The sequence below is a fragment of the Heliconius melpomene genome, chromosome 8 (genome assembly GCF_056956725.1).
Source record: "Heliconius melpomene rosina isolate 202511_hmr_F chromosome 8, ASM5695672v1, whole genome shotgun sequence".
Lineage (NCBI taxonomy): Eukaryota > Metazoa > Arthropoda > Insecta > Lepidoptera > Nymphalidae > Heliconius > Heliconius melpomene.
Window position 1 is genome coordinate 8,140,529 of NC_140396.1, and position 14,389 is coordinate 8,154,917.

General features: G+C 30.1%; 2 protein-coding genes across 2 annotated transcripts in view; both read right to left on the bottom strand.

The window, feature by feature from the left end:
- Positions 1 to 507: 507 nt before the first annotated feature.
- Positions 508 to 10,193, bottom strand: PpD3 (protein phosphatase D3). The gene is made up of 9 exons (XM_085189184.1): positions 9,927 to 10,193; positions 9,536 to 9,777; positions 8,065 to 8,212; positions 7,150 to 7,271; positions 6,368 to 6,638; positions 5,433 to 5,663; positions 4,898 to 5,117; positions 4,518 to 4,599; positions 508 to 4,223 (listed from the first exon to the last, which is right to left on the bottom strand). The coding sequence occupies exons 1-9, from the start codon at positions 10,018 to 10,020 to the stop codon at positions 4,161 to 4,163; spliced, it is 1,473 nt and encodes a 490-aa protein (XP_085045310.1). The 5' UTR covers positions 10,021 to 10,193; the 3' UTR covers positions 508 to 4,160.
- A 1,811-nt stretch (positions 10,194 to 12,004) lies between these two features.
- The window catches only part of LOC146536984 (uncharacterized), a 41,124-nt gene continuing 38,739 nt past the window's right edge, over positions 12,005 to 14,389 (bottom strand). Inside the window, exons 54-58 of the mRNA XM_085189145.1 lie at positions 14,038 to 14,118; positions 13,539 to 13,765; positions 13,057 to 13,279; positions 12,689 to 12,796; positions 12,005 to 12,213 (exon numbers count right to left, since the gene is read on the bottom strand). Coding sequence (XP_085045271.1) covers positions 12,005 to 12,213; positions 12,689 to 12,796; positions 13,057 to 13,279; positions 13,539 to 13,765; positions 14,038 to 14,118 — 848 coding nt within the window. The remainder of the gene's footprint in view (positions 12,214 to 12,688; positions 12,797 to 13,056; positions 13,280 to 13,538; positions 13,766 to 14,037; positions 14,119 to 14,389) is intronic.

Sequence of the window (14,389 nt, forward strand, 5' to 3'; positions counted from 1 at the left end):
TTATTTCTTTTTTTTTTTTTTATAAAATTGTCATACATTTTGAATGGTCGTCAGTTACAGATAACTGAATAAATGTATTAAATAATTATTTTAATATCTTGGATTTTTGGCATTTATTATCTATTTTAGTTTGTCAAGGTGTTCATTGTGAGACATTAGTATTAAAATATTAATAATACTTTTATACTTTTCATAGTAGTAATTTTACTTTGTATCTTTTGTTATAGTGTAAACAAACTTTTACAGAATATTTAAATAAAAAAGGACGAAAAAGATTTGTGTTTATTGCAGTAAACATCCTTTAATAAACAGAGTTTCATTTAAAGATTATTATTAATAATAATAACACTTCTGCAGTCTTATTTTTACTCATGAAATTCATTCTTTTACTAGCTGCTTTGAAAAATAATCTTTTTAATTTAGTAAAAAATGTTATCCAATCCTTTATTTATTACTGGATAGTTTAAAATTATCTGGAAAAGGTGATAAATAAAAACCCACTAAAAATACAAATTTAACAATTTTATTTAAATAAAACACCAAACCTACCCACGTCTGATATGCTCAGCAACTCAATACTCGAATATTGGCATACATTACAACCATCATTTACACTGCCAATGTTAAAAACCACTCGCGTTGAATTAAAACTGATTTGCAATATATTTCTTTAGGTATAGAATGATCTAGAACAAATCTTCTAGAAAGAAATATCTGTTATTTATAGTACGGCCGATGAGTTGTGGTTGCAATGAAGTTATATGTAGATGGCTGCGTAAATTTGAGTTTAGATTTTTCTTTGCACAAAAGTTCAAGCTTACTTCAAAGCGACCACTACACATTGACCGTACTATAACGTAACTATGCATTATCCAAGTCATATTTTCTTATCCAATGAAAATGGGTTACTATAAATTAAATGCAATTGAGCATTATTTTGGCAACTTCATTTTGGTGTTTTTGAGTGTCCTGTGATAGTGGTAAAGAGAGTCACTAAACGTTTCAAATGTGATATAGTAATAGTCACCAAAACAAAGCATTTCGAGTATTATGGATATTAAGCCGCGTGACGTCATTCCGAAAATCATAAACTGAATTAAATAAAAAAAAAATATTATGTAAAACAAGACAAAGGTGGAAAATTATGACTGAATAAAAATATAATGTCCAGTTTGTAACATTTTAAAAGATTAAAATATATTTTTTAATTAGAGCAACACTGTTTACGTTGTCCCCATAAACAAAAAAAAACCATTTTGTTTGTGTTAAATCAAAAACACCATTTTCGACGGCTTCGAACAAAACCTGCCCACAAAAATATCTTAACATTAAATCGACTATCGTATATACTTAGAAGATATCTAAATTCGCTCATTATTGCATGTAAGACACAACAGCCTTTGAGCACACTATTGTATACAAGAAAATGTTCACATATCTTTTGGAAATTGATGGCAACAAATCTACAGTAGGTCCTTATATTGTATATGTCGCTATGGATTAAAAATCCAAATAAAATGCAATCTCTTTGTAAATCATATAAATTTCAAGAAATAGCCTAATCCAGTTGCAATAATAATAACATGGAATTTGTTGTGAATACATTTTGGTAAAAATACTTAAAATAACATATTTTTCTTTAAAAAAAATGCTAAATTTACTATTGAATTGCTTTTATTTAAAGAAAATTGTCGTAAAATAATATACATTAAAAAAAGGAGAAAATACTAGTACCTAGTTAAATTATTAGAGGGTTTTCTGTCCACAGCGGCGTCTAAGCATCACTTCTATATACTTTGCGGTTTATACAAAGCTTATACCCATATGTCATTAAAATTAATGAATATAACTAAAATGTCTGTTTGTGACTGAATAGTTCCCTCGTTATTATGTACTAAATCTTAATTCTTAATTTGGTACTATTTAATTTAACATGAATTGTATATAAATGTAGAAATGAAGCTAAGGATTCTTATATATACTTAAAATATTATTAATAAGGGAGGCGCGAGATGGCAACAGATTATTAAAAAAAAAATCAAAATTAATAGTAAATGCGCAAGTCCTTGTATACAATACATTTTAATATAATAAAACTATAACTATATAAATATTTGTGATGGCTAAGTTGTTTTTGAATTAGTATTTCTTATACATAATTAACATACAAACAAATTAATGTAATAAAAATGACACTTCAATACAATAATCTAAGCAGTACTACTGATTTCTAAAAAAGTAACAAAAAAATCATCATTATTATTAAAATTAGTTCATTATTGGAAATTAATTCATTATTCATTATATATATAAACTAATGCAGCAGAAATAGGAACTTGGAAAACTATCGTTTTTAGGTGATTTAGGTTTTAGACGTCTATTTAGTTGAATGGTGACATGTTATAAGTTTTGTATAAATAAAAATACCTAAGAATTATATTTTTTAGCTTCACTCTGTATTCCGAACATAGCAGGCAGGCAGTGGCAACCTGGTAACCTAGTGTTAAGATACTCTGTTTCCCATTCGCACAATCAAGTCGTCGATTTAAATAAAAATAATTTTGTGAAGTACAATAAATACAAATTAATAATAATAATTCACGATAATTTTAAGTAGATACGAAAAACAATAGATACTTTATTATAATAAAGAAATAGAAATTTATATTTCAAATTAACATTCTTAAGAAAACTGTAAAAATTTATTTGGGATAAAAATGCACTGACAATTATTTATACAGACTTTTTTTTAGAAAACACAGATTTGTTACTAAGATATTGTCAAAAATACATATTGACTTGGTTCGTTTTTTTTTTAAAACTACAAAGTAGCTAATATACAAGCATATGTTTTTCTTTAATTCGCGCAAATATTTACAGACAAAAGTCACCGAGTACCTTGAGTACTCAATTAAAACACACAGCTTAAAATATTAAAGAAAAATAAATGTACCTCATTTACTGTGATGTTCCATATAAATCAAAATAATAAACAAATATTTGTAATAAAGTTTAATATATTTATTTCATATGGACTTCATGTTAACTGATTGCAGAAAAGCTGGTAGCAATTTATTTTTCCAAAAAATACAAATTTAGAAATCTGTATCATTATTAAAAAGTGTTCCATCATTAATTTCCCTGTTCACCGCGTAAAATATTTTTATTAAACTGGTTGCCATTATGAAATAATAGATTTATATTAATCTTATTTTTCAATATTTCGTATCCACGCAAATTATTACATAATAACCATCCAAAACTAAAAATTTTGGATGTTAAGGCATTATTGCGACATTATATGTCACTAGTTTAAACAGAAGGCTCGAAATCACATATATGTATTTATATTAGGATCCTACATAATCTAAGTACTAGAATTTATTTCGCGATAGGCAAAGGGAACCTAATGTTAAGAAGCTCCATTCCCCACGCACCGCCCAAGTTTCGATACATAGTATTGGAAAAGATAAAATTACAATAATAAATAATTGATATTAATTATTATATTAGGGTATTTTTAATAAAATTACTATTGTATAAAGCGTTAAAAATGTACTTAATTTGAAATTCGACTTAACGCGATGTGATGCCTAGTTTTATGAAATGCGACGTTAAACTCCGTCATTCAACGATATCAATACTTAAGCAGATAGTGGAGAACGGAGTTACAAAGAAAGTAATTTTAAAAAATGCCTTTAAACATCTATTGTGTTAATGATAGAACAGGAAGGTTTAGTGAAATTATCAGTTTCATACCAACATAAAAGTTTTAAAGTATGTTTATTTATTTATCAATTATATATTTAAAATATACACACATCATTCTATTATTATTACCAGATACTGTCACATCCAATTGAGTGACATTGACAGCTACAGTTTGACATATGTTGTAGATCACTTAATGGCGTTTTACTCAACTATTTTATTATTAAAATATATAATTAATATAGACAGATTACTATTGACATTCAAATATTGTAAAATAAAATAACAACGGGAAATGTGCAAAGTTGCATAATTATCCATTTTATTTTGACATTGACAGTTGTTTTGATACTTAATCTGTCATTTGACAGACGAATGTTTCCAGTTAGAGGGTTTTAATCAGTGTAAATGTAGTCGTAAGCCCCGAACCCTGGCAGGGTGGGCTTGGATCATTGACACATCATGCTTACTAGGGAATGCGCGTAAGCCATAGGTTTAACGTCGGGGTGTGACTGAAATATAATAATGTAGTGTTAATTTATATATTTTAGCTACATTTGAAATTAAATTAAAAATATTTATTATTTAAATAATATTACAACAAAATTAAATGAGACCGTTGTGGGGCAGCAGTACAAGTGTGCGACTGTAAATGCCCCGTGTAAACCCACTAGGTTTACACTCGAGAAAATTAAATATTTTATATACCCCAGTAACATAGTGTTTTAGTGAGGTTCCCTCTGCTTGCGTGCGCAGAAGCTGCGTGAAAAAAAAAATTAAAAGTAAGCAATTTTTAAAGTACTTACCACAGCTTCATAAGTAGTGAAATTTGGTTTAAGGTCTTTGCCGTTCATTGTGATGAAAGCACCGAGGTTGCCCATTGTGTCACTGAAATGAGATAAAAATAAAATTAAATGTCTGTTTCTATTTTGTATTATCACTTTTTAAAATTATGTAATTAATACTGTATTTATCTATACTAATACATATTATAAACCTGGGAAGTTCAACTGAACTGGGGAGTAGTTAATCTTGAGAACTGCTCGTTCGAATAATAATTATATTAAAAAATATATATATATTATTTTAATTGTCTATATAAAACAAACATTATCAGCAAACAAATTATTATCAGCGTGATATAAGACAGCATTTTTAATAATATGTTTTTTGTCTTCAAACCTACCAATAATTAGGCGCAGAGAAAACTGTAATACATTTTCCATCGTGCGCAATTTCATATCCATCATTTTTGACTTCATGACTTCTTATAATGTAGTCTAATTTATTTCTATTTAAGAATGCCGTCGTAACGTCGGGTCCGAACTGGCAACCAACTCCTCGTCTCGATGGCGCTCTGCCGTTCATTGGTTGAGGGTCGGACCAGAGGAGTTCGCACATTATGCCTGAAATGTAAGAAAATATATAGAAATATAAAAAGGAGAATAAAGTGTTCTACCATACTAGTCTGGGATTATGTTAGTATTCTTTTACCTTCACGCTGTATCTAGCGTATAGTAGGGAAGGTAAACGGAACCTAGTATTAAGTAATACAATGTTCCCCATGCACTGCCCAATTTTGAATAATTGTACGTGTAGTGGCGGAATTTAACTATCGAGCTATATCTTGTTATCAGAGTGAGGAAATAATAATAAATATATTATTCCCCTGAATAGGAATCGAATTTACAACACAAACTAACTTATGACACAAAACTCACCATCTTCCGGCGGCTGCTTATTCCTATCGACATTTCTAATATCATCAAGAGTGACGTCATCCTTCGAGAACAGTCCACCGTGCATAACCAGCACACGGCCATTGAAACAATGGGCTAGCGGCAACCAATTGTATAACTCTGTGAATAAATCCGCCATTTGGGAAGTATATTTTGATGTGACTTCCCCACGGAATCCGTATACTCGGTTCATGTCTACCGTTTCGTGATTGCCTGGTAATAAAATTTTAAAGTTAAGTGGCTTAAATTTCAATGTGGTTACTTTGGTTATTACATTTTAATAATTAGACGAAATTTCAATCAATACGGGAGCCCGTCATTTAAATTTGGAAAATAAAATTATATGACGGGCAAATAAATTTTAGAACGATATAAACAGAATACTTTACATTATATTACAGACTTTACACTATCTTTTTTTGACTACAATAAACTTTCTATAAACGACACTACGACTTTCTATAAACGACACTTAAAAAAGTTCATTACAAAAATATACAGAAATTTCTATTTAGTTTAAATAAATTATCTAAATATATTATACAAATATTTAAAACAATATCATAGCTTCCTATTATACTTTCTTTGCATAATAGTGCGGTTGACGAGTCGAAGCCCTAAAGTTAGCTATAGACTGCTGCGCAGATTTAATCTTAAGAGTTTTCTTACTTTCTCCCCGAGTGAACAATGTGTAAAAGTTCAGAAAATCTATCTCAACTTGAGTGACCACAATTTGCAAAGTAGAAACCCTACTGATGTGTTATTCTAAGAAAAGCTACCACTTGCAGTTTATTTTTTTCGTTTCCTAGTTGTATTGATCAGTAAGGCAAAGGCCAAACAATATAAGTAGGTAATATTGTTGTCATAAAAGTTATAAAATTTTAGGCGGGCAAGATAAAGAAAATTTCCTAACTTACCTCTTGACATATAAAAATGATCGGGATACAACAACTTGAAGCTAAACAGAGTGAATATACACTCCACACTGAAAGACCCTCGGTCTACGAAGTCACCGTTAAACAGATATGGGTTCTTCTCCGATGGTAGACCATTTAACTTGAAAATATTCATCAAATCGTAATATTGGCCGTGAATATCCCCGCAAACTGTGAACTTTTGGTCGTCTGGCACTTTGATGTCCACTAATGATGGTTGCTTTTGGAAATATGCTTTAACGTCTATTAGTATCTGAAATTATGAATAATAAAGTTAATATCACTTTATAACGAGACAATAACGTGCTAGTGACAAGTGACGTCATAAGTCCCTAGTGCTGTATTAGTTTTATTTTTCAATTCATGCGGTAATCCGCATGTCACGGTAGGTAGAGGGAAAATAAAGTTAAGACAGCGTTCTCTACGCACCACTCAATTTTTTGAGACATTACGTGTCTGAGTGGCGGAACACAACGCCGCGAAGAAATGAAAATAACGCATTCTTATAACTGAGAATCGAACCTACAGCCTTCGCGTTTACAGGCACATAAAAACATAGCATGGTAGGCAGACACATCTTTGTAACCTAGCGTTAGGACACTACGTTCCTATTAAGACACTGATCGTTCCTCGCTTTCCATCGAATTGGTAAAACTAAAATTGTAAGACTACTACATTACTAAATAATAAAATAATCAATATAATCCAAGTAGAGTACAGTAAAGCAATATGGAAAGGTAAATCTGTTATAAAATGATAGCTACCTTATAAGCATATTTTTTGTGTAATTTCTTCTGTTCTTTATAATACTCCATTAGTTGAGTGACAAATTTGAGTGTTACTTTGCCATCTTCTAGACACGGACCCTCGTATTCATCTTCGATTGCTAAAATTTATATGTATAGTATATATAGATTTTTGTTAAGATAAACTTTGTATCGAATTTCGATTGGATTCGATGTTAAAAAATAACGATCCAATATTAATGATATACAATAAATATAGAAACATCAATGTTTCCAAATATCGATATTTTTGAGGTGTCACAGAAATCGTCGATTATTTCAGTTTTATGAGACTATTTTAATTTCGTTTGCGATTTATGTAATAACTAGTGGACCCGGACGCGGCTACGCCTGCTTGAACTATAAGAATATTAATTAAATATTATATAATATATTTATTTTTATAAGGATGAATATTAAAATATAAGTTCATTTTGGGTGACGTTTTCTTAAAACAACAAAGAAACTTTGCAAACCGTTGCTTAGCAACGACGGTTGTTATTAACATGGCAGAATAAATTGCATGTCAAATTAGAAAGTATTTTAATTTATTAGTACATATGTGTAATGTAATGTTATATAGCCTATAGCACTTCTGAAGAATGCAGCTTTCATACAAAACAAAAACATAGTAAATTGGAACAGTAGATCCAGAGATCTTAGCGTTCAAACAAACAAACAAACAAACTCTTTCGCTTTATTATATTAGTATAGATTTGTTCAACAAAGCCGCTAAAACATCGTTATTTTTCAAACATCGATGAATCATCCCCTTGTTGGGACCACAATATGTTCATTCTCCATATAAAAAATAAAAATAGGCTAAGAGCTTATTTAATTCGGACTTTAATGATATAAGGGACATAAATAAAAGAAATATAAAAAATGTCATACTCATAGAATCCAAATTGATGGAATCAGCGATATTTACTTCCTTCTTGTCCACAGAGATGGCCTTCTCAAATGCTATCTTCTTAACTATTTTATTGCACTCGTTGAATTTCATTTTTGCATCTTGATCATTTGGCCTCACTTTGGTCACCTGAAATAAAGTAAATATATAAAAAAAATATACAATTAATAAATAAAATATATATATTTACAAACTGTAAATCAGTAAGAAATAAAAGGCTTTTTATTTTATTACAAGTATGGTTGTGGGATCTATCTTTGTTTAAGACGGGGATCTTCATGAGAATCATTTATCTTTATTTCCCTTCCTGGTGACACAGGGCAGCATTGAGTGTCACCAATTAATATACAGTTTGACCAGAAAGCAAAAAAAAAGAAATGTTTCAACACTAAGGTCCCTATGCCTATACTGGAATGTGCAGGACAAAATCTAATGTTATAGATAAAAAATCTACATAATAAGTGAACATTTTATTCGCCGGGTGCCGTTTTCGGCTTTCCATTGAAGCCTAATTAAATAAACAAAATTTTACTTAATATTCATAACATTTAGTTAAGTTCAAAAACTGATTACAAGCTGACATAACTATGTTGAGATGAAATAATAGTAATGTTTTAGATAATTAAAAATTATTTATTAATATCTAATTAAAAGAAACCAATTTAAGCATACTATGAAAGAAACATGTACAAAAAATATAAGTATTCAAAATGAAATAGCTCAATTTTAATGATAAGATAACAGAATATGATAATACCATGGTGCCAGATTAAACTAATACACAGTTTATTGCTTACAAAGTTAATACATTTTACTTGGTTATGATGAGAAACAAAAATAGCTCCATATTTTATATGTCACTAGCTATTACTAGTGACTTCGTTTGTATCATTTATTACATGATGTATATGACACATACTAAGTTCTCAAAGCAATTCTGACCTCAGGTCCAACAACCGTTACCAAAGGACTACTAATACATAAAATGAATATTTTAATTTAAATCACTAGTTCCTGATATTACCAAATCGAACCAAAGAAACATTTCAGTTTTATAATATTTGTTTTGATGTATAGAATGAGGAGACTTAGTACATTCATTCTAAATTTGCAAATTTAGAATTAATGTACTAAGAAAGAAATTAAATTACAATTAAGACAGAGAAATTATTAAAATTATAATTAAGTTTGAATGTCTGTCAGTGATGATAGGCTTTTTATTGTAAATTGTTTAAAATAGTGAAATTTGTATTATATCAACTAGAATGTTGGATATACTGCCTAAAAACACAAGTGAAACAAGCACCACATATCCTTAAAGCAATGAGGATAAACTCAAAATCTAAAATTAATCATCATGAAAAACACCACATGTATATTAACAATACTTTTGCATATGAAACTTCGCATGAAACGCACAGTTATATATAGCCAATAAAATTTTTTACTTACATATTCAAAATCCTTAAGTGCTAATTTGTATTTTCCTAGGGACATGTACGCAGCCGCCCGTCTGTAGTAAGCCTTAGTGTAAAACTTATCTATTTCAATGGCCTTAGATGCATCATTTAGTGCATATCCAAAATTTTCTAGCCTTAAGTTGGCTATACTCCTATTAGCATAATAAACAGCATTATTTGGATTCTTATCTATTGCTTTAGAATATAATTCAATTGCACCATCGTAGTGTTGCTCTGAAATGAAGGTTAGAATTTATCCAATTATAATGTATAAAAATACGTAAGCCAATGTATTATACTGCCGTAGTGTATATAGAATGTGTTAAACTTGTATATTATACATACTCATTAACATATTTATGTTAAATATAAAGAACACTCACTTTTAAATTGTTCATTTGCTTCATTTTTCAATTTCTCCGCCGCCTCTATGTCTTCCTGAGACACAGGGGCAGATAGATCCCCGTTATCAGACATTGTTTATTAACAACACGCGTGATAAAATAAAACTTTTATATGCAAATATATCGTTTATACATGTGAAAATGTGATTTTTATCACACACAAAATTACATGCTATCCGCGAATCCGGAAAAATGATTTGATGGAATAATGAATGAACGATTATTTGAATGAATGATTGATTTAAATGTTGCTACTGTCAATGAAGTATTTAATACTGACAGCTCTTTTTTATCTATGGTTCTGTGATTATATGCTGGTATTTTAAAAATTGTATTTTATTTATCATGCAACTTGAAAATGAAAAGGATAAATTGTAATAAATCTTCTAATAGCAAATAATAGTTAACTGAATTCGTTGTTGACTTATAGTTATTTCATTGTTATTTGTTTAATTATATTTATTTTACGTTTTTATTGAGTGTGTATATAAATTGTTAAAGAATAATAAATGATAGATGACTTGAACCTAAATTGCTTGTTTAACACAGACTAGACTTGTTAGATACAGACAGAACTGCAGCACTTTTTTGCACAAATTTGTCCATCGTATTCTTATAGAGAGAAGTTTTAATTCAATTTACATATCGAATTAAAAAAAGAAACTATGTACTTAAGGTATATGGGCAGTGCCGGTTTTAGCACTACCGGCGCCCTGGGCGAAATTATTCGACGCTCCCTAACTACATTTCAATAATATACAAAAAAGGGAATGGGTACAACGAAATAACTATCTATTTAAAAAGAAAATAATGACAAAAAGTAATAAAATTTCACTTCTTCTAGCCTTTCTATCTGTGAACTCTTTTATTAGGCATTTAAAGTTTATGTTTTCTGCAATTTTATTTTCAAAGTTGTTAAGATCACTTTGTTTTTTTTTTACATATCAAAGACGACGATGACTTCGTTTTTTTTTTTTAGAACTTAGACCATTTTAAAGGGCATCAAGTCCCCTAAGCCGCACCGGGTAGCAAATACCCTAGCTACGACACTGCAGCGAGGAGACATCTTTGCGCAAAGCAAAGCGCCCTAAACGGGCGTCTCCGGCGCCCTTTTTATCCGGCGCCCCTGGGCGGTCGCCCAGCCTCGCCCTACCCTAACGCCGCTAGTGTATATGGGCCCATTTGAAAATGCGCATTAACTTAAATGCCCGCTTCTACCTAACCAACTAACCAATTTCAAAATTAATCTACTAGTGCCTTTTTCGAAGAACATTCTAGATATTACAATTGATCACAATCTCAGGCCAAGATCTTTTAATAAATTATAAAGAGCTTTCTCCGTTATACCTTTCACATTTACTTCTTCCACGCACAAATTAGCTTTAAACTTATACCTTGGGAATTTATCTTTATTATTCCGCCAATAGCCCTCCACTACCATCGGTGTACGCAAATCGGTCCGGGTCTCACAGGAAACGCCCTTGCGACTCTGTGTTCTCATTGTTAATACCTTACACGGTAACCAAACCTAGCTCGGCCTCCCAAAGCCCTGTGACGCTGCAGAGGCCAGTAACGCCAACAGCATACTGTCAATCGAAATACGAATACCGAAAAAGAGACTTGTAATCTGTGTTTTAAATCCAATTATTTACTAAGACAGACAGTATTTTTTAAACATATCATAAGCGGGAAAGGTAATCATTAAAGAAATAAAAAAATTGTCGGTACTCTGAAATAATTTATTTAAATTAATTCTTTATTGTGACACATGTGACAGTCTACTAAAATTAATCATTGAGCATTTATTTAACAATTATAATTTCATATTCTTGTTAGCCTGCTTTCTAGTTAAACCTATATTTGTATTAAAATAAATTCTCCAGATACAATTATGTAAAAATAGTACTAGTTTTATTTTTTATTGATCTTAGTGAATAAATTATAAATTCTTATACTATAATACTAAATTTGTAGTAAAAACAAAATGCAATCTATCCTAAAAAACTATGAACAAATTAAAAATATACAATTTTTTGTCATGTATTTCGAATAATATACTATAATAAGTGTAAAATACTGCATAAAATCATAATAATAATACTGCTTTTAACTAAAATAGCGCTGGATGGCTCGTCGCAGTCGACATTTTGTTCTACGCTTAAGAAGTAGGATTGATCAAGTTCTTGTCTTGTTTCGATGAGAGAGTTTATGACTTCAGCTCCCTGAGGGAGAAGTGTACGCGTGCGACTTAATTTCCAAACTCCAACTGTAAAAAACAAATAAATTTTAATTCTGTAATAAAAAAAAAATTATAATGACATAACACTTCAAAAAAAATAAGTATGTAATATATCGACACATCGTTAAGGGTAGGCACAACACTATTGCGATCGACGACAAATGTAAATTGCGGTAAGCAGGGCACAAAGTGACACTGTAAACGCAACTGGTCGTGGGTTCGATCCCCAGTCGAAGAAATGAAATATTTATTTAAATGTATATTTTCAAATAGTCAAATTTCATTCAAATTTGTCCAAACGAAACATTAGTTATATCATACCCAAATCGCTTAAGTTATACTCTTACTCAGATTTCACACCAAGTGAAACTGTAACGAAAGTTTTATCTAAATCATTTTTATATTTTCCAATTTTTTTCAAATGAACAGAGTAATAAATGTGGAATTTTGTTTTTTTATTCTATAGTTTAATAAAGATATCACTATTTTAAAGTAAACGTACCTGAGCGTCTGTAAGGACCGACGTTGACACAGCTGTATGCTAATGAATACGACAAATAGTCGGTGGCGAGGACATATAACTCCATTGACACCATTTGGGGTTCGGGATCTAGAAAATTTAAAATTATAATAATTTATGCGTTTATTTTTGAGTAAACAGAGAGAAACTATTGAAACTAGATGTTATTTTCATGTTTTAGCAACTTTAGATGATTCTAACAATGATTTGTTTGTTGAGTACTTATATTTTTTTTATTTACATCAAAATTGTTATATGTTTAATAAATAATTAAATGAAGTTTCTTAGTTATAGGTTGTTTTAATGTTTGTCAATTCTATCAAAATCTATATCTATACAAATACACTTACCATCAGTAAATCGTATTGGTAGATTAACAAGAAGCTTAGCGCTACCATCATCAGAAATAAGAGTGGCATTTCCTGGTACGCTGTCGAGGACGCCATCAATGACTTGCCAGTTCAAAACGTCTACGACATTAGTATTCTCGTTGAAGGTATACCTGGCGCCCACGCAAGAACCATTTTCATGGATTTGAGGGTATTTCTCGATTTGGTACCAAACGCCAGAGTACTGCAATGAAATAGGTACTTATATGTAAATGTTGCTCTAGATTGAGTAATTTTTAAATTGTTTTTTTTTTTTAATTATTTTTATATGTATTCTTATGTTATTTCAACATACATACAAAAAATAAAAATATTTTAAAAGCTCCTTTTTAACCTTACCTTACATTGTACAATAAATACATATCATATTTAGTGCAAGTTGGTGAAGCTACTAGTTTAAAATAAAGAGGTAAGATATGTGACATTTTAATATCTAAACTCACATTAACTACGCTGAAATTCGAAACGACAGGTATATTTGGATCACAGCTTCCAGGTAAGATGACCGGATTTCCTGTAGGTTCGGGATAGTGGAAACATGCTACATCAGACTGGTTCACGTTTTGGAAGAACTGCGGCTCTAAAGTCTCTTCTCTCTGGATTGCAGTGGCTATTGCGTTTTGTGCGTTTTCGTTTAGTCCCCGAGTTTTGCTGTACTTCGCGCTCCAAACTATAATATTATTTATGTCAATTAATATAATACTTCACCCAGTTCTACGACATTAGATTAGAAAAAATGATAAATTTTCTTTTGAAAAAATATTTTTAAGGAATATAAATAGTTTAAGTTTAAGAATTTAATAACTAAGATATATCTTTATTTGTATAGGCGGGGTTTTTAAATTAATAATAGAACTATTAGTGGTAAATATTATCCATTCTTCTATCCACAGTAGAAAAGTAAAAATTATAAAAATATCAGAAAATGATATGGAAACTTACCTCGTTTATAATTAGAGTCAATATTTTCACACGAGTAGAGAAGTGCATAGTTATCGTAATCAGTTGCCAAGACCCATACATCTGGAAAAAAATAATTGTTCTATTTAAAACTGGAAATTATAAGTTTAAAAAAATTGCCTGATTATTTATATAAAAAAAGTTTCTTTTACGATGAACTTATTATAAAAGATTTTTAATATTTGTATAATAACACTTTAACGTATTTGCCCTGAACTTTGCTGTAGATGACGGCGCAAGTTTGATTTTAGGTGATGTATGAAAAATGCGCAAATGTTCCGAAAGCGTAACTTCAGAGCAGCCAAAACTCGTCGATCGTACTATATAGAAAGTA